The following is a 19,470-nucleotide window of genomic DNA, read 5'->3' on the forward strand; positions in this document are numbered from 1 at the left end:
TTTGTTAATGTACGACCCATGTTGGAAAATACTTTTGCGTTGTTTGGTCAGCCTGTGGAGATAAGGACAGACAGTGGTCCACCCTTTCATGGAAAGAGTTCCAGGAGTACCTGGGCCACCTCGCGATAAGTCATCGATGCATCACCTCACATTGGCCGCAGGCCAACAGTGATGTAGAACATTTTATGCGGACCCTGAACAGAGCCTTGAGAATAGGGGTAGAACAAGAGGAGGATTTAGAGGGGTGCATGCAACAATTTCTGAGGGCCTACCGACAGACACCTCATAGTACGACGGGGTGCACTCCTGCAGTGTTGATGTTTAAGCGACCACCCAGGGACTGTATCCCGGTGGGGTCAAGCTGGAAACCTGACGAGTTGGATCCAGAGGAAACTCAAGAGAAGAGGCTAAAGACCAATCAGAAAGCCAGCGCCTGGCGAAGAACTCAGTGCTCGGACATGTGCATGGGGGACATTGATGTGGTCAGAGACAGATATCCAGGCTGGAAGTTCAGAACTACATATGAACCCACATGTCACCTGGAATGGGTCCTGGTTCAAGACAGTGGCGGGCATGAGAGGGACACTGCCGTAGGGGCGGAGGATGCCGATGATGCTGATGACCACCGCATGGAAACCAGCGAGACTCCAAGAAATGACCGCTGCACCGGTAAAAGCCCAGAGCCAGTACCTGACGCAGAGCCATTGCCTGATCAGGGAGGTTCCTGTCAGAGGTATCATCTCCGGCCCAATCCCATTCCTAGCTACCGACTCCGGGATTTTGTGTGCTGACATTTGAACTGGATGTTTGAGGGCTTGGTGGATCTGTGGCTGCCCTGGTAAGACAATGATGTGTGGGCAGGTGGCCTCCGGCCAAAATGTTTATGGTTATTGTTTAGTTTATGCAAATAAAGCCTTGGAGAGATGTAGAGAGCCACCCGGGATCTTCTCTACAATGTATCTATGGGGGAGCCTGTGGGAGGAGGAAGAGAGACGAGGAAATGAAGGATGGGGAATGCGCACGGTTTGTACAGGTTCCCAGACAGTCAAGTATAACCTGCGTACTGTGTCTGTATTATCCACGCGGCGTGCTCTGTTTGCGGCCTTACGATTGAAGGCCCGCCACCACACTTTTGTCAGCTTTAGATGTTTTATCTACGAACGGACGATGTGACACTTTGCTAAACCGCATGTGGGTGACCCCGCGCTTTGCTCCAGCTGCTGGCTGACCTTTGTTCTTAATCCGAATTGTCGAAGACTATTGATTACCTATCCTGCCACAGGAGGGAATCTGGGCACCTTGCCACGTTTACTTGCACATGGTTTTCGATGGTTTCCGCATATTGTTGATTAAGGTGTTTTTATAATTTGAATCCACATGTATGTTTTTCCTCACTCATTTGCATATTCCCAAGTCACATGTATGAAAAAAACACACTACGCAATTTTACTTAAGTTTTTATGGCGATCGTACGGGCAGAAGAATTGCAATGGTTTTAATTAATCTTGCAATAAAATGTATTCATCCTTCCATTCAGAATTGACCAAAGCAGGTTTTCACTAGAAATTCCATGTTGAAATAAAGAACTAACCCATGCAGCTACCCACTTCAAAGCAACTGCACATTTAGAGTCTTTACAGGCAGGGTAAGGTTTTTCTACAATCTCTCAGAGGGCGAAGAAGTTGCTATAGCTGTGAAGTTATATGCATCTTAAAGAACTGAAAGAGGCAAGGGAGGTGGCCAGAGTATGGTGGGATGATGACATGAATAATGTACAAGTCCTCCCATGGCCCAGCAGAGACAAATTATAAATATTCAGCATACACATCTGGACTGACAAAGCAGTAGTCAGGTACAGTTCCAACAGCTGATTCAAGATCTACTGACATACTCCCACCAGGCAAGAGACAGCACCATTTAGTAATCCAAAGTGAAACCATAGACTGCATCAGACAGGTAACACCAAACTCCTTTTTAGGGTTGAGCCTGCGAGTGCATGCACTAACACATGCATCTTGCTTGCAAGAAACTGTTGGATACAAAAAAACGTTTTAGTGTTGAGCTTGCGAGTGCATGCGCTAACACATGAAAAACAATGTTGTTTATAGGAAACTCCTTTTTGGGGTTGAGCCTGCGAGTGCGCGCCTCACTTGGGAGACACTGATGTATATAGAAAAGGGCTTGGAGCACGACCATGCTCACCATTTGTGTGCTTCAGTGCCACTCTTCTTTACAGGGTCCTTAATTGGACAGCGCAGGCAAAATATAGGTTCCGGTCATTTTTGTAGAGCAAGGACCAAGCACAGATTGATTTAAGATAATCTGTGCCTGTCCACTGCTCCTGGCGTGAATGAGGTACTATTTTTTCACCCCTTCCATACCCCCTGCCTTATGATCTCTACATAACGCTTTTTTGTAGTGTTTTTTTTTTTTTTTGTAGACAGAGAGATAAGCGATTTTGCTCAGAATCACAGGATGTTGCAGCAGTTTTTAGGCCGAGCATAAGCATACAATCTCTTGTATACTTTTAAATATACTTCTTCTGTGGACTTCCAGCTATATCATTTGTAGTTTGTCTAATTTAAAAATCCTTGCTTACTAGTAGTCAGTCACACCTCTTTGTCCCTCCTTGTTCTGTGTGGGAGAAGGGACCAACTACTGTCTAATTACGCTTTGTCCTGTTTAGCTAGTCTGCAGGTTTTTTTTTTTTTTTTCTTGTTTTTTTTTTACTTTGTTTCCTGCTCCTGTCCAGGGAAGCTGCCCTTTTCATTTGCAGAACATTCTTGCAAGGCTATAAATGAGGCTGTTATCTGGTCACATTTGGTCTTTGTTGACTCTCTGCACCCTCTCTCAGCTGTCTGGCTCCCCCCCCCCCCCCCCTCCTTTGCTTGGATTTTCTTTATCAACTCTACCAGAGCTCCACAATCGTTAGAGACAGTGCCCACTTCTGCTACATACTGGGATCCCACTCGCAGCTCCGTCAGTTCATAGCCCTCAGCTGAGCAAGTGCCAGGAACCCCACCCACGCTGTCTGCTAGAGCACCTCAGTTCTTCCAGTCAGTACACTCTGCTGCTCCAGTACTGGGACATCAGGCGCAGCTCCATCAGTGCACCTCAGTTCACACACTCAAAGCCCTCAGCCGTGCCAGGAACCCAACACACGCTGTCTGCCAGAACACCTCAGTTCTTCCGTCAGTACACTCTGCTGCCCCAGTACTGGGACCTCAGGCGCATCTCCATAAGTGCACCTCAGTTCACAAACTTCAAGCCCTCAGCCGTGCCAGGAACACCAAATACACTGTCTGCCAGAGCACCTTAGTTCTTTCAGGCAGTACTCTCTTCTGCTTCAGTACTGGGACCTTGCGTGCAGCTCCATCAGAGCACCTCAGTTCACACACTCCAAGCCCTCAGCCATGCCAGTGCCAGGAACCTGAAACACACTGTCTGCCAGAGCACCTCAGTTCTTCCAGTCAGTACACTCTGCTGTTCCAGTATTGGGACCGCGGCAGCAGCTTCATCAGTGCACCTCAGTTCACACACTCAAAGCTCTCAGAGGTGCCAGGAACCCCACACATGCTGTCTGCCAGGGCACCTTAGTTCTTGCAGTGAAGTACACTCTGCTGCTCCAGTACTGGGACCTCGGGCGCAGCTCCATCAGTGCACCTCAGTTTACACACTGTAAGCCATCAGCTGTGCCAGTGCCAGGAACCCCACACACACACACACCACCGACACTGATGCAGCTGCCCGCAAACAACTTCAGGCAATGGGTCAACACCTATGTAATACTCTCCCCCAATCAAGAATCCCTCCAACGGATGCACCGACAGAAAGGCCTTCTGGTTTACCGCCGACCTCCACGAATCTAAGCAAAACTGCTGAAGAGTCGAAAGAAAGTGGCACCAAGATCAGACTCTGGACAACCTCACAGCCTTCAAAAATGCCATCCGCAGACACCCCAACTTATCCGAGCCGCCTAGAGAACCGCCTTCAAAGACCAAATCAACAACGCCGCACACAGCCAGAAGGAGCTCTTCAACGTTGTGAAGGAACTCTACAACCCCAGCTCCAATGCCGACATCCCGCCATCCCAAAACCTCTGCGACTCCCTAGCCTCCTACTTCCACTGCACGACTGCAGACATCCACAACAGCTTCAGTACCCAGATCCCCCCCGGCAACCACCAACACCACAAATTCACCTCCGACCAACCTCCTGCTCTCCTGGACCCCCATCAACAACACCACCACCACCACCACCATCAAAATCATGAACACCATCCACTCCGGGTCTCAATCTGACCCCTGCCCTCACCACATCCTCAACAAAGCATGCTCCGTCATCGCTCCCCAACTATGGAAGATCATCAACAGCTCCTTCGAGTCTACCACCTTCCTGGAGAGCTGAAGACACGTGGAGATCAACGCCCTCCTCAAAAAACCCAAACCGGACTCAAAGGACCTCAAGAACTTCCGGCCTATCTCCCTGCGCCCCTTCCCGGCAAAAGTAATCAAGAAGACTGTCAACAGACAACTAACCCACTTCCTAGAGGAGAACCGCACCCTGGACCCTTCCCAACCCGGATTCCGCAGCAACCACAGCACCGAAACCACTCTCATCGCCGCCACCGACGACATCAGAACCATACTGGACAGCGGCGAAACCGCGGACCTCATCCACCTGGACCACGCTGCCGCGTTTGACACAGTCTACCACCACATCCTAGGCTCACGCCTAAGCAAGGCTGGAATCCGCGACATAGCCCTGGACTGGGTCACCTCCTTTCTCACTGGCAGAACTCAGAGTCCGCCTCCCCCCATTCTGCTCAGAGGCCATTGAAATCATCTGTGGCGTACCCCAGGGTTCGTCCCTCAGCCCGACCCTCTTCAGCATCTACATGGCCCCGCTCACTAACATCTCCCGATCCCACAACCTCAACATCATCTCATACGCCAACAACACCCTGCTGATCCTCTCCCTCACCAAGGACTCCAACAAGACCTACCTCTACAAAGGAATGAAGGCCATCGCCGAATGGATGAAGAGCAGCTGCCTCAAACTCAATTCCGACGAGACGGAAGTCATCATCTTCGGCTCCTCCACCTTCCGCATGGGATGACACCTGGAGGCCTGCCACTCTCAGAACCGCTCCGACTCCCACCGACCACGCATGCAACCTAGGATTCATCTTGGAACCCTCACTATCCATTACCCAGCAAGTCAACACCATCTCCTCCTCCGCGTGCTTCGAAAGATCTACAAATGGATACCCACCGAAACCAGAAGAACAGTCACCCAAGCCCTCATAAGCAGCAAGCTGGACTACGGCATTGCCTTCTATGCAGGAACCACGGCCAAACTCCAGAGGAGGCTGCAACGCATCAAGAACGCCTCTGCACGCCTCATCCTGGACATCCCCTGCCACTGCCACATCACAGACCACCTGAAAAACCTGCACTGGCTCCCAGTGAACAACAGAATCACCTTCAAACTCCTCACCAACGCTCACAAAGCAGTGCATAACACCAGACCAAAATACCTCAACAGATGACTCTCCTTCTACACCCCGACCCAGCATCTCCGCTCCGCCGACCTCGCAACCGTCCCACTTGTCCGCAGAACTACAAACGGCAGTAGATCGTTCTTGAACCTCGCCGCCAAAACGTGGAACACTCTTCACAGCCACCTGCGCCAGCCAAAGACCTCCTTACCTTCAGGAAACTTCTCAAGACCTGGCTGTTCGAGCAGTAGCAGCACCTCCCCCCCACACTGTTTTGGCACTTACACAAAGCGCAAATTACTATTACTATTTTACAGATTTTCATTAAATCCTAGGTGACTTTTCAAACAATTGCAATGTTATTGTAGACTGCAGTATGAATTGCTTTGTTAAGCTGTCCATTCAGTAGAAATAAGGAATGTGGCCTTGATGGGCAAGTATATCTGACTAACGGGATTGTAAGTTTGAAAGAGCAGGCCAGTGAGCTGTACCAAGTCTTTGATGTTGCTTCCCGTCCAGCAGGTATGCCTGTTGCCTGGCAGATAGTAATCATGATTGATGATTGTTAATATTGATGGTTGTAGCTAGTCGCGGAGTCTGCTGTTGTTGATGCAGGTTCTGTTACATTGTCCTCTGCCTGGATAACCTGTTTTGTAAGAAAACAGTAAAGTGCAATGAGACTTCACTAATATTCATGTACCTGGTTTTGTGGTGAAAGACCGCTTCTTCAGACAGAAGCCTGTTTGCATTCATTTATGTTTTATTACCCAGATTATATATATTTTTTCAATGGAGACATATTTTTGTGATGTTCCCTGTTATTCCAAAATGCAGTATATTGCCATGAGTAGCGAAGAAGCAATCTGGTTCAATATACTTGAGTTCCTAGGTGTCCACAACAGTAGAAGAGGTTGGACTCTATGAAAACCTGTTTGTAACATCTCTGTATAAAGGCTGGCAGTAAAATTCTCCATAATAAAAATACCAAGCATCGTTTCAAAGAAGGAAGGTGCTTGTTTAACACAAATGATATATTATTCATTTTTTGGATGATACACTTTTTTTCGTTTGCATAGAGGTGCACTGTGTGAGAATGACATGCTGCCCACCACTGGAGTGGTCAAGGAACAGACCAGAGGGGCACTTGACAATTCACATAGGCTGGAAAAAAAGAATAAATAAACGTTAGACAGAAAGGTCACCATGAATGGGATTTAGGCCACACACAGGCAACATGAATGGATGGGTATGTTGGCCTCAAACATTTTACAAACTATTGCACTGTATAATAACAAGTGGCATGGATGTGGGAAATAGGAAACAATGGTCAAATGAATTTGCAACCATTATATTCTCATATTACAGGCATCATTTGGATATGTTGCAGGAAAACAACCAACAATCATGATTTTCGGTAGCACACATATACCAAATCCCCACCAACATCAAGTACCCCTGCGAAGAAAGGACACTTTCCCCATATTTTCATTTCTTGCTGAAGGCTGTTTACTGCATCTCGATCACTAATCCCAATGCGCCAGTGTTACAAAGATCACACACATTTCGGACTGTACATATATATTTTATAATAAAAACAAGAGACATTCTTTCTTTATTTACTGTGGCAGCCCAAATATAGATCCTTGCTACATTTCTACATTTGCCAGACATGACAAAAGCAGTGTATATTAGACTCTCTACATCACACTAACAAACAAGAATGAGTTGCTACATTGTGGGCACTTTCATTGCTTAAACATGTGAACTTATATATATATTTCCTGTATCAAAATAATAAACTTTGGCTATTTCTAGGAGTAATTCATGTACCAGATAAGGAATCATTAGCTAATATAATATTATAGATTATCAAATACAAGAACAATCGAGCTTTAATGTTATGGGTTTTTTTCTAAGTCTTTTGTAGGAGGCCAAACAAGGAGAGGGTTTATAAATCCTAGGCATTTTCAAATTTAAAGAGAACAGTGACACATAGTTTTATATTTAGGCATTCAAATTCAAAGTGGAAAGAGTAAATTGAGGATTTTGTGCTTTCAAAGCATTTCTATTTGCTGCTTAACGCACAAATAATGATGGTGAGACCATGACCTCTAAAGCAGATGACATGCATTTCTCTTATTTCTATTCAGTGTGGTAAAGAGGCAAAGGGAACGGGGCTATACATGATAGGTCCCTTACAATGGCGTTTTGCCTTTAAGGAAATATTTGCTTTAAAAAATGGTGCCCATCGTTCAGATGTCCGACCACAACAGTGAACATCAGTAACAGCCAGCACGTGTACCCGAAAGAGCCCAATTTTGAGGTTTAACAAAGAATTTAAGAATCCGAAACAGATTCTTACAACTACTTAAAAATGTGCAAAACAGAACTGTCATTTCTATCCAGCATACAATAAATATTTTGAAAAGCTCAGGCAAATAATTTTCTATTTTATAGCTTTTATGAAATGTTATCAACCACACATAAAACATACAAGGCCACAAAGTTAAGAAAACAAACGTCTTCTTAGAAAATATTTGTGGCAGATTAAGTAAAATAAAGTTTCTGTTATGAACTATCCGTAAGAACGCTTGTTATTGATTTCTGCTTCCAGTTGAGAACACCTGATTATAAAGTTCCCAATTAGAAGAAAAAAAAATCGATGGAATTCGATATGAACCACACACTGCCTTTACAGTGAGTTTTTTTTCAAATTACATTATATTTATCTGTAACAGAGGAAATGTATTCATAGTTTAAAAACTCATTTTAAATCACAAAAACATTTTTTAAAATGTGTCAGTGGCCACCTTCCAAGGAAACAGATTGTTATGTTATTCGTGTTTGAGAATTGGGTGTCACAAACACACAAATTGCTTCAAAGTCTGTAAGAAGTACATGAGGGTAACTTTTTCCTGCCACTCATTTACATTTTACTTAACTATATGGAATGTTGGCACAAAACAACAGCTAAGGTGAAAACATTTTCATGTTACACACAGATTTTTGGGGGGGGTTTGGGATCAGACACACCCAGGCATGTCTTCAATTACACAAATTTAGATTTTGATAAACAGGATTCTAAATATTAACTAATAAAATAAAATGTTTGTTTTATTTGTAAATTATGTACACAATACATCTGTAAAATGGTGAAACAGCCATCATTTGAAACACAGGCTGTTGACTATAGATTCTGTGGATGACAAATTGTCTTTGCCCATGATGTGCAAACTAGTAGGGATTGAATAGGTTGGTATCAATGGGCTTACATCAGTTGAACTGTCAAAGTCAACTTGTCACCACCATGAATGTCTTCAGCAAAAGATGTTATTTTCTGGAACATCTCACAATATAGGCTTAAAACACTGCTAATGGAATTTTATTCATACATAAATGTTGCAACATAAAACTGAGCGAAAAGTGCTTAATTTCAAAATTATAGTTTTGGTCAAACATTCTAACTTAGATGTTTTTACAAGCCCACCATCAAAACTATACCAGTATTTTAAGATTGCAAAATACTATCTGCTTTTAAAGTAGATGTAACAATCATCACTAATTTTTAAGGTGTGCTTTTACTGAATGCCAAATGGTAGAAAATAATCGTTCTAAATTAGGTTAAGAAGTGAGATCTACAAACACTAGGGTTACAAAGCAACAACAGTAATTAGCAACTTAAAAATTAGGTGACAGCTCGAATGTATACACTTAAATACAAAGGCCAATCATCTTATCCTAATCCACAGATATTTTAACAAGAATAGAAAAAAGGTTCCTTATGACCACAAAGCTAAGGACCTTCACAACGTCGATGGTAAGAATAATAAAAAAAAAAAAGCAACACTATCTTTCTGTATAATTCTGTTAAGTGAGCCTATCTGAATTTTTAGTTAATTATGACTCAGAGAAAACAGGCCAATCAGAACTCTCAAAATAATCATTAGCATAGAAAGGGTATATTAGGTGACCAGTAAAAATATATGTGGACCGTCTTGATAACACTGAAAATATATTTTATGTTACTATGCTGCCCGTTTTAAAATGCGTGTAAACTTGCATAAGTTATTGGGAGCTTGGATGACAATGAAAATGTTTATACTTCTTAAATTTACTGAATTTTAAAGAAACATAACAATCCACAAATGTTGTGTTTACAAGTACATTTCCAATATCAGCCAACTTAGAAAATCCAACCATTGCACATATTACAGTCCCGAACCTATAGTGTAGGATTTTCTTCAGGAGCTTTTGTTTCTTGTTCATCATCCTCCTCCTCCTCATCATCATCACAGTCCTCCTCGTCTGTTGGCTGATCAAGTTCCTCTTTTGTTATCATTTCAAAATCATTTCCATTTCCGCTACTGTGCTGGGAACCCTCATCCTCCCGCCTGTCACTATCCGTGTCTGACTGCCTCTCTCCACCAGAGACATCTGTCCCAGATCCCTCTCCTTCTGCTGCTTCTAGGCTTTTCTCCTCCTCTTTTTTCTCAGTGTCAGACTTTTCTTCCCCATCAGGTTTCTGTTGATTTTTGGTCTCTGATTTCTCTTCTTTCTTCAGGTCTGTTTTTGGTCCCTTGTATTCATGTGTGTACAGGGGTCTGAATGAGTCAATGAATCCCACATCTGCAGTTAGGTTTGGCAGGAACCAGAAGTGATGCCGTCCTCCAGTTATGAGCCAAATTAGGAGGAAAAGTATGCATCGAGCTAAAAAGAATGAAATCCAAAAAAAAAATGGTAAACATGAAATCCAAGAATTTTTAAGTGAAACTACTAACATAATCAAGCATATTAAAGGCCAATATACTTTGAAAACAAACAAGATTTACTCATTACACTGTCTTTTGTGCTCCAAGTTCATCTTCTCCGTCCCTTTTGCCTGATAAACGGGGCGTATACATCAAGGAAGTGGGTCACATTTTTAACAGCAAAGAAAAAAGGTTGGCTAGGTGACATCAAGCCTCCATCTCATCTTCCCCTACCTATACACCAATCTTGAAGGTTGTCCAGAAGAAGGGGGCTTTGAACAAAGGGAATTGTAGTCACTACATTGAGTAGCTTCAATATACTTCTTCATTCAGAGTCCCCTTTCTTTAGATTGATGCACGTTCTGCAAAAACAGATCACAAGGAGGAAGAACCTTCTAGTCCGATTTTCCTTACCGTAGCACTATTTGGCAAATCCCACCACTGGCTTTACAACTTACAGTGCATAGCCATTGAAGAAAAACTAGAGTTTGTGTTTTTTTGTAGACGTGGCAGCTTTGCATAGAGCATCCATAGAAAATCCACTCACACTTAATTGGTATTAACAGACTAAGCATGAATGTTCATGAAGAGTGAAGCTGCAGAACAGAATAGCATTCTAAAAGAACCTCCCAAAGAGTTATAGCAGCTATGGGTGCTTTCAAGGGTAAAGTTCCAGGTGCAACAACAATATGTTCGTATTGCAAGTATAAACAGAATGCCCTTCTGAATTCAGGGTTAAGGGTGAATGTGAGTATTCTTTCAGCATCTGAAGTGAGACTCAGCAGGTTCATATGGTATAGTGACAGAGCCGGAAGGGAGAATTTGAAGAACAATGTCTTTATAAAATACGAACTAAGGCTCTGCATGACAGAACTAAAGTAATCCACTCTTTCTGAAGTGACACCAAAAACATAAAAAAGCTGTTCACATGTGTGATCATTTAACGTCACCGATTCTTAAGTTCTCAAATGTTGACAAGCAGAACCATTTTCACCTCAATCAGGATGGAGCCCCAACAACCTGGGTACACCATTAAAGGGAATCACTGAAAAAAGCTTTAACAACTGCACCTGCAGTGAAATTCGCTCATCACAATTCTCATAGGACCTACATGATTCCTCCCAAAAATAAAACTCTTTGATGTAATAAAAAAAAACACTTAGTCCTTTCTGCAGTGATCTAGGTTGATAGTGTTTTTCAAAGCCTAAACACAAACGTGTGTTAGTTTTTATACATGGTTTACCGTACACTGCTGGTTCTGAATTAGACCCTAGTGGGAACAGGCCAGTCTTGGGAGCCAGATGGTGAAACTCAGTGATTGACAGCAGATGTAAACCACTAGGCTCCCTTCCTGTGATGGGAGATTCGTATACAGTCACAACAGGTGCATATACTTTAACTTCCATCTACACCTGATCAAATTTTAAGGCATAAGAAAAACAAACATGTTAGACCTTATGTAAGTTACCAAATCATGTGAATTCCTGGCTCCCATATAAGTTGTTAAGCACTTTCAAAGTTGGTTACATTATAGTGTTTTTACCCTGAGGAAATCAGTACCAACTTGAGTGTCAGTGTGGTACACCTGTACTCTGATGAATCTGATGTTATTAACACATGTGACTGTGTATTAACAACGGCAATGCTTACTGTACAAGCAAGATTTCCACAAATGACTGAAAATCCAGTAAAATTAAGGGAGCCAAGGCCTCTTGAAGAAGACATTACCGGCGAAATATCCAGGTCTTATTGATAAATGTATTCACTGAGTAAGAACAAGAGAGAATTATGCTTGGCTAGAAAACAAACTTGGATTAAACAGCAAACTTCTAAAGATTTCTGAGACTCCCTGATCCATCTCAGCAAAGAAAGGGCTACCAATACTAACGTTAAATGAGTACATATGACAATATGTCTCATAAAATATGTTGGACAAAGCCAGGATAGGAATCACAAATATTTAGGTTGCTCAAATAAGGAGGAATAGGTTTTGTAAATACTACTGTACAGCACATAGTCAGTCTTCCCCTATATGGATGGAAGAGAAAAGGGGTTAATGACAGCCATTGTTATGAAAGTCTATTTCAGGACAAAAAGGGTTCAAGAAGTGAAGGTCAAAGATGTGTGAATGCCTACACCCTTTTGGTCTATTGTAGAGAGTGTAAATGAAGTATCTGGAACATCTGCTTCTGCAGTATATTTTGTGTGTCAATGAACACAGGAGATTCTCAATCCATTAAAAAAACTCTGTTAGAAAATTGGTAATGGGATGAAAAAGACCAGGGACAGGATGATGAAAAGTCTAAAACCTGGCACAATTATGGACTCAAAGTTAAGACTTGTTAACCTAAAAGACTGGAAAAATGAATATTATGTAAGAATTTGAGAAGTAGTAAAGAAGAAAATAAGTTATTTATCTGTAACTGTAGTTCTCCAGTATTGTTATCTTTCATAGATTCACATGCCTGAATCATCATTCCCTGTCGAAGTGGGAGTCCCACAGTATTAAAGAAAGCACTAGAGAAACAAGCGAGATCACGCTGTGAAAATAGAGAAAAAGTAGTCCACGAGCCCCACAGAAAACAGCGAGCCTCGCATGTTTTCTGTACTTGGTCGATTCACTCGAGGAGGGCTATCCACTGGAAAAGGCATGATGTATGCATGCCTTCCACTAATGAAATCAAGCAGATTCTAACAGGCAAGCCCACAAGCCAATGACAAACACTGACGTGACGTGGACAGGGCTCCGAGCCCTTTTTAATTAATAAAGTGTCTCGCTTAGCGAAACGCATGCGCAAGCACATGCGACGCAGTCTCGACCCTAAAAACCTACATAGAAGTTAATGTTAAATGACATTCACTTTAATAGCATATTAACCTAATTTAAAAAGAACCAAAGTTCAGCCAATCAGGCAATGGCACTCTTTAGAACCCTCACCACAGAGGTGCCAGTCTCTCAGATTTTCCAGGACAAGTGTGATAAAATATGAATGAAAATAAGGGGAGCCTATATAGGGAGGAGGGTGGTTTGCAAGTGAATCTATGAAAGACAGCAATACTGGAGAACTACAGTTTACAAGTAAGTAATTTATTTTCTTCTCCAGTATTGGATCTTTCATAAATCAGAATAACAATACTCGAAAAGAGGGAACCCTGTAACCCTAACCTGCCCTGGGTAATACAATAGTCATAAACACAAATGGTCAGCAGGTAGGGACAAATACAACCATTGTTTTAAGAGACCAGTGCTCAATCCTGATTTCTTGGGTCAATTTCTTTCCCTTATTTAATTAAATCATTTTAATAAAAGGTCAGCGGTGGCTCATCGGTGAACATTCTATAACATAGATATATACATAACATAAATATAAACATAACATCACAAACATTTATGACAAAAAAGCAAATCTCGAATATTGGCAGTGTGCCAAAGGAGGGTTATGCCCAACATCATTCCTTTACATTGTGGTCACTATTGCAAAATTGTAGTTGTAATCCACTGAAAATGCAATGATTGAAGGTCTTAGCTGCACCCAGCTGTCAAATACCTATATATTTATTTTCAAAGGTATTATGTAGTGCATATTAAATTTCTTTATTAGAGTTAATTAACTTAAAAGCCTTCAATCTCGCAAAAGATGTGTCAACGCGTTTCAGCCTTTTCAGTGAGGGCCTCATCAGGACTATCGGAGGGCAAAGACGCCTCTGCAAAAATGAACAAAAACCATAAAATCGTACCATTCCATACGGTATCAAAGCAGCAAGTATACCATCAAAATGTGCGTCAGTCACCCAAACCCATCTATGTCCCGTCACTGTCGCTTCTTATAAATACATTTTAAGAAATCCCCACTTACACCACTGTGTGGAAAGGGTGATAGCCAAAACTTAAGTTGAAGAAGTACACAAAGTCAAACACAGTTAGCGTGCTCTATGTTGTTAATGAGCATGCATTTTTTATATATAATGCGCCAACTACGGGTAAAGAACTGTTAGTCATACCTTTTTCTGTTAGGCTTAGTGATACTTGCAAATTGCCGCATCTACTATCACATGGGTACCTAGCCAGCCCAGAAAGACAATAGCACATTAATATATTTAAATAAAGAGCATTCGTGTCAAAATATCCCTGTGCCCTCTATTAGCACCACAAATATTGTGCTCAAGCCTTACTTTGTAATTTAAAGCAAGTAGGATCATTCAATAATCAAGCCTGGGGAGTGCTCCTAATAGCTGAACCGGTACCGCTATCGAAAGTGTAGATCAAAGTCTAAAACAAAGAGGAAGCCGTTACTCGTTCGCACAGGATTATCAGGACAAGGATATATGCCTATAGCTCAGATCTTAAATTTACTCAGAATCGCATGCCGCGTATGGGCAGTACGAGGTTTTTTTATTCCCGTCGGCGAGCAGCTGACTATCTGCCACTCGCGTGTGTCCAAAAGCAGAGACGGTATGCCTGTCGTGCACGTTGTTAAAAGGCTTCTGTAGGCGCCTGCACTAGCTCGCGCCTACCTATGAAAATATCGGGGCGTCCAGGCGGCCATCTTAGTGGAACCACAAACTTCATTTACTCGTGCTGAATCAAACCTATCCAGCTATACTATGAAGGAAATACAGGTCACAAAAAAGGATCGAAATCACTATTCCTCTAGTGGCTGGTCGTCAGAATAACTAGCAGTTAACATTTATAGACAATATTATACAACATAGTGGATGGTGGGAAAGATAAGTAGAGATAGCTCTTTTTTTTTTTTAAACAAATGGTGCAACACTGCCTGTCCCACTCCCACATCATTCTTGCCCGCAAATCCAGACAATAGTAGTGAGTGAAGGTGTGTCTTTTTGACCATGTAGCTGCAAAGCATATTTGTTGAATAGGCACACCAGCAAAGAGGGCTGTAGAGGTGGAGTTAAATGAGCTTTAACTTTGCTCATCAATGGGTTCCCAGCTTGATTGTGACAGAACTGTATAGTTCCTGCAACCCAGTGTGCTATATTGTTTGGAAACTGGTAACCCGTTTCATAAGCTTCCATAGCCAACAAAGAGCTAATCTGCTTTGCATATCTGACTAATTCTGTGTAAAAAAAAAAATATGCCTCTTCTGACATCTAATGTATGTGAAGCTTGCTTTGCTACAGTTTGTGGATTGGCAAAACAAGTTCCTAATACAATGTGTTAATTCAGGTGGAAATCTGAAGGAACTTTAGGTATAAATGTTGAGCTGGTCCGAAGCACCATACTGTCTTGTTTAAAATGAAGGTATAGCTCTTTTATCATGAAGGCTTGAATTTCCTTGACTCTCCTAGCTGATTTGAGCGCTACAAGAGTTGCTGTTTTCCAAGTAAGGTGTTTTAGGTCTGATTTATGAATAGGCTCAAACGTGGCCCTCATTACTGTGCCAGTACCACATTGAGGTACAAGAAAGATGAGGCAACTATAAAAGAGGGCCCGTCCTAAAGAGTCCTTTGAGAAATTATTTTATTATTCGGTTAGACCATAATGACGGTGTGTTACTTGTTCTTTGGAAACAAGAGATTGCAGCTAGATGCACTCTGATGGAAGAGTGGGACAAGCCTGATTTAGCCAACTGAAGCAGATATGGAAGAAGGTGTTCTGGGCAGAGTCGAAAGAGGGTGAACGTTATATTCTATACACCAGAGACAGATGTGTTTCCATTTCAGTTAGTAATTGTCCGCTCGTACCAGCACAGATAAGTTTGCAATTCTGGGGAGAAACAAAGGCAAGAGCTACTGCTTTGAAATGCAGAAGAATGCTGTGCGTCTTTTTTTGGAGAAGATTCCACTTGCGCAACACAAAAGGATGATGGACGGAGTACTGAACAATGCAATGCAGTCAAAGATCTGGGTTTGATCCATCGTTCTTTTGCTCACCATGCCACTCCAGTTGGACCCAGCCATATGCAAATAAGTCTTGACCCTGTTCCTCATGGGAACAGTTCAGCCCGAAATGCCAAGCCAGGTCCTCCCCGGATCAGAAACAGGCATCCTGGGACCGGTTTCAGGGTTTCTGGAACGTGGAAGCACGCATCCTGGAGATCGATAGCAGTCATCTGATTGCCTTGATTGAGAAGATGCAGCACATCCAGCGGGTAGTCACGCGGATGGCCTGTTTTTTTGTAAATATTTGTTAAGTCTAAAATGGGGTGCCAGTCTTCTTGATGAGGAAGAAGCGAGAATAGAAACCGATTCCCCTCTGAGTCTTCGGGATTTCCTTTAGTGCTCCCTTTTTTTTTTTTTTTAACATTGTTAACACTTGAGTAGTAGTTGCTTGAGGTGGGATGCTGGTGTTCTTTTTGGCAAAACATTTGTTTGGCTCTGTATTAATTCTAGCGTGTGTCTATGAGGGACGATGCTTAGCACACATTTTATGTTATATAATGAGGGACCATTGTGGAAGATAATTGGAAATTCGACCCGAGGTGATGTTGTGGAGTGTGTGTGTGTTTATGTGTGTTGAGGGGTGGGGGGAGGCTGCAACCTTAAAAGGTCACTGCTTCCTGGCAGTGTCTCCTCCTCTGGAGGATTGTTTTCCTCTAGGTGTATGCTTGTAGGCAGTGATGGTGGTGGTATCTACTGTTGTTGAGAATACTGGGGATGATATTGGTTCTGGAATTGTTGTTTTGTAGCCTGTAAGGTTGGTAGACCCTTCTATAGGAGAAGAAACCTCTGCCCCTGGCTCCCTAAAAGGGATGTTTCTTCATTTGCAGTGTGCCAAGCTACTTTACAGTGTCTCTGTCAGCTTTCATGGTCCAAATGGCGTCATCTACGTGCCTACCTAAAGAGTGCTTCCCCATTAAAGGGCATATCAAGTATCTTGCTTTGTATTTCTGGCCAGAAGGATGTGGCTTTAAGCCAGCCCTGTATTCTGAGGACAGCTGCTCCAGCTTTAGACAACTGGCAGGTCGATGAAATAGTAATGCCACAGTTGATAATTTCCGAAGATATTCTTTCTCCTTCCTCCTTGGCATCGTCTGATAATAGGTCAATATATGGTGCGATGTCTGACCACATTTGGCGATAGTGGCGGCCTAGGATTGCCAATGAGTTTGCAGCTTTAACTGTGGTAGCAGCCAGGGATGAGAAGCGCTTCGCAATATAGTCGAGACAACGTCCATCTCTCTCTGGTGGTGTGGAGATAGGTGTAGCAGGATTTCTAGATCGACGCTGAGCCACCTGCAAGATCACAGAGTCCGGCTTAGGCTGACCAATTAAACAGGCGGGAGAAATCCTCTGACGCTTTGTATTTTTTATGCAGCCACGGTGGCACTGCTGAAAGTGAAACTGTTACTGGATTCTTCGTTACTTTGATACCTTCATCGCAGATAAAATATACTCTAGGGATGGCTCTGATTGTTTTCTTCATAGGTTCTTTAAAATCATAGCGGAAGCAATTCAACTGTTGTGAGGACAAGGGAAGTTGGAATCTCGTTGCTGCCCTCTCCATAAGATTATGAAAGCCCCCCTATGATGGGGAATCCACAGGTGGAAGTAGTGGAGGGGATGGAGTTAGTATCAAGCCCCATTCATTTGTGTTGGAAGCTGTGTCCCTTATCTCACCTTCCACCTTGTCATCATCTGTGAAAGGTACATCACCCGCTCGAGGATCCACTAAAATATCAGCGAGTGTGTGCAATGGAAAAACTGGTGTGGTTACAACACACAATGAACATGGAATCAGTGTGGAGATGCGAGGAGAATGGATTGGTGATGCGGGGGCAGCAGGAACAGAGCCCAGGAATCTTTTACTGTAGTCCTGCAGCATAGATTGTAAATTGATGACGAGGGATGAAGGCATATGCATAGACCACTCATGCTCCTGGTGTCGATAACCTACGTACTTCTCCTTATAATGCCTTGTTGGTGGTTCTGCTGTATAAGTTCGGTGTTCATAAGACTCTTCCTCATCTTGGCACTTCCACATGAAATTCAGCTGGGCTATGGGCTATGCCAAATAGGCCCTCCTCCACTGATTCATCATAGTCCAGTAAATGAGCAGGTGGGCAGGGGAAGACTTTGCTCAGCGATGTATGAGTAGCTAAAAGCTTTACTGAGATCTTTGATAAAGGAAGAAATTATGGTCTCGTTGACAGTTTTGCTGTTATTGCTATCTACGGTTCTATTTCCTTAATGTGTTCCGCATCAATGGCTCTCTTGCCATCAGTGTCGTTGTCTGCACTTTCATCGGCGATGTCCTCATCAGTCGACTGTGCTGTTGTCAGCGGTGTCTTTGCCGACGAACTTGGTCAGGATGTTGACAGTGGAGTTGTCGACAGGCTCGTCGTCGAGTGCAACTTTGCTTTCTTGACGGACTTGATTTTTGATGTAATAATCGTAGTCGATGCCATCTGTGATGCAAAGAGGATCATGGGCAAAGACGCTATGGTGAAAGTTTTCGTAGAAGTAGTCACAGTCGACGCTGCTGTCAACGGAAAGGTCGTTGGCTGCAGTCTCACACGAGAAACCTGATTTTTAGATAGAAGTCAATTTAGGTGGCTTTGTCTTAGACTGAAGATGATTTCTTCAGTTGAATGTATTTGACTGAAGGAGTGGTATGGTCAGGATGAACCTTTTCAGAGGAAAATCTCTTTTTAAATTCAGATTCCTCAGATTATTTGGAGTGCGATGAAGATCTGTGGTGGGTCTTCTTAAAGATCTTTTTTTGGTGTTTTTGGAGGTAATTTATGAGGAGATCTACCCCTTTTTCTAGATTTTACAGACTGTGAGAATTTGCCAATGTCCTCTTCAGATAAAGGGTCATCTTTGGATTTTACCTTCTGCAGCAAGATCAGAAGTCTGCCCTCTCGGTCTTATAGTGTCTTTTGCGAAAAAGTATGTTGAATTTTGCAGTCTCTCACCTTGTGATGTGGATGCAAGCAGCAGATGCAGTCTTGATGTGGTTCCTCAGAATGAAGCCTCATGTTCCCACATGTTCCACAAGGTCTAAATAATCCTTTTTTGTGGCGGGTTCTGACATGGTTAGTCAGAATACTGATGTAAATATATGTAGAGATGATATCCTGAAGTAAATCTTCCTGAAGGTTGAGAAAAAAGCAGTAAACTGAGCGGAGCTCAGGAAGACTCCCTTCACATGACGTGCAGTAGAAAATCTGAGACTGGGGCCTCTGTGGTGAGGGATCTAAAGCGTGCCGTTGTCTGACTGTCTGGACTTTTTAAACAAGGTTAATAAGCTAATAAAGT

The 19,470-nt window shown here is 42.8% G+C and overlaps 1 protein-coding gene across 1 annotated transcript in view; it reads right to left on the reverse strand.

Moving 5' to 3' along the window:
* Positions 1-6,832: 6,832 nt before the first annotated feature.
* Positions 6,833-19,470, reverse strand: part of SEC62 (SEC62 homolog, preprotein translocation factor) — a 221,727-nt gene continuing 209,089 nt past the window's right edge. The window contains exon 8 of the mRNA XM_069213191.1: positions 6,833-10,207. Coding sequence (XP_069069292.1) covers positions 9,723-10,207 — 485 coding nt within the window. The 3' untranslated portion in view covers positions 6,833-9,722. The remainder of the gene's footprint in view (positions 10,208-19,470) is intronic.

The sequence above is a fragment of the Pleurodeles waltl genome, chromosome 11 (assembly GCF_031143425.1).
Source record: "Pleurodeles waltl isolate 20211129_DDA chromosome 11, aPleWal1.hap1.20221129, whole genome shotgun sequence".
Classification (NCBI taxonomy): Eukaryota; Metazoa; Chordata; class Amphibia; order Caudata; family Salamandridae; genus Pleurodeles; species Pleurodeles waltl.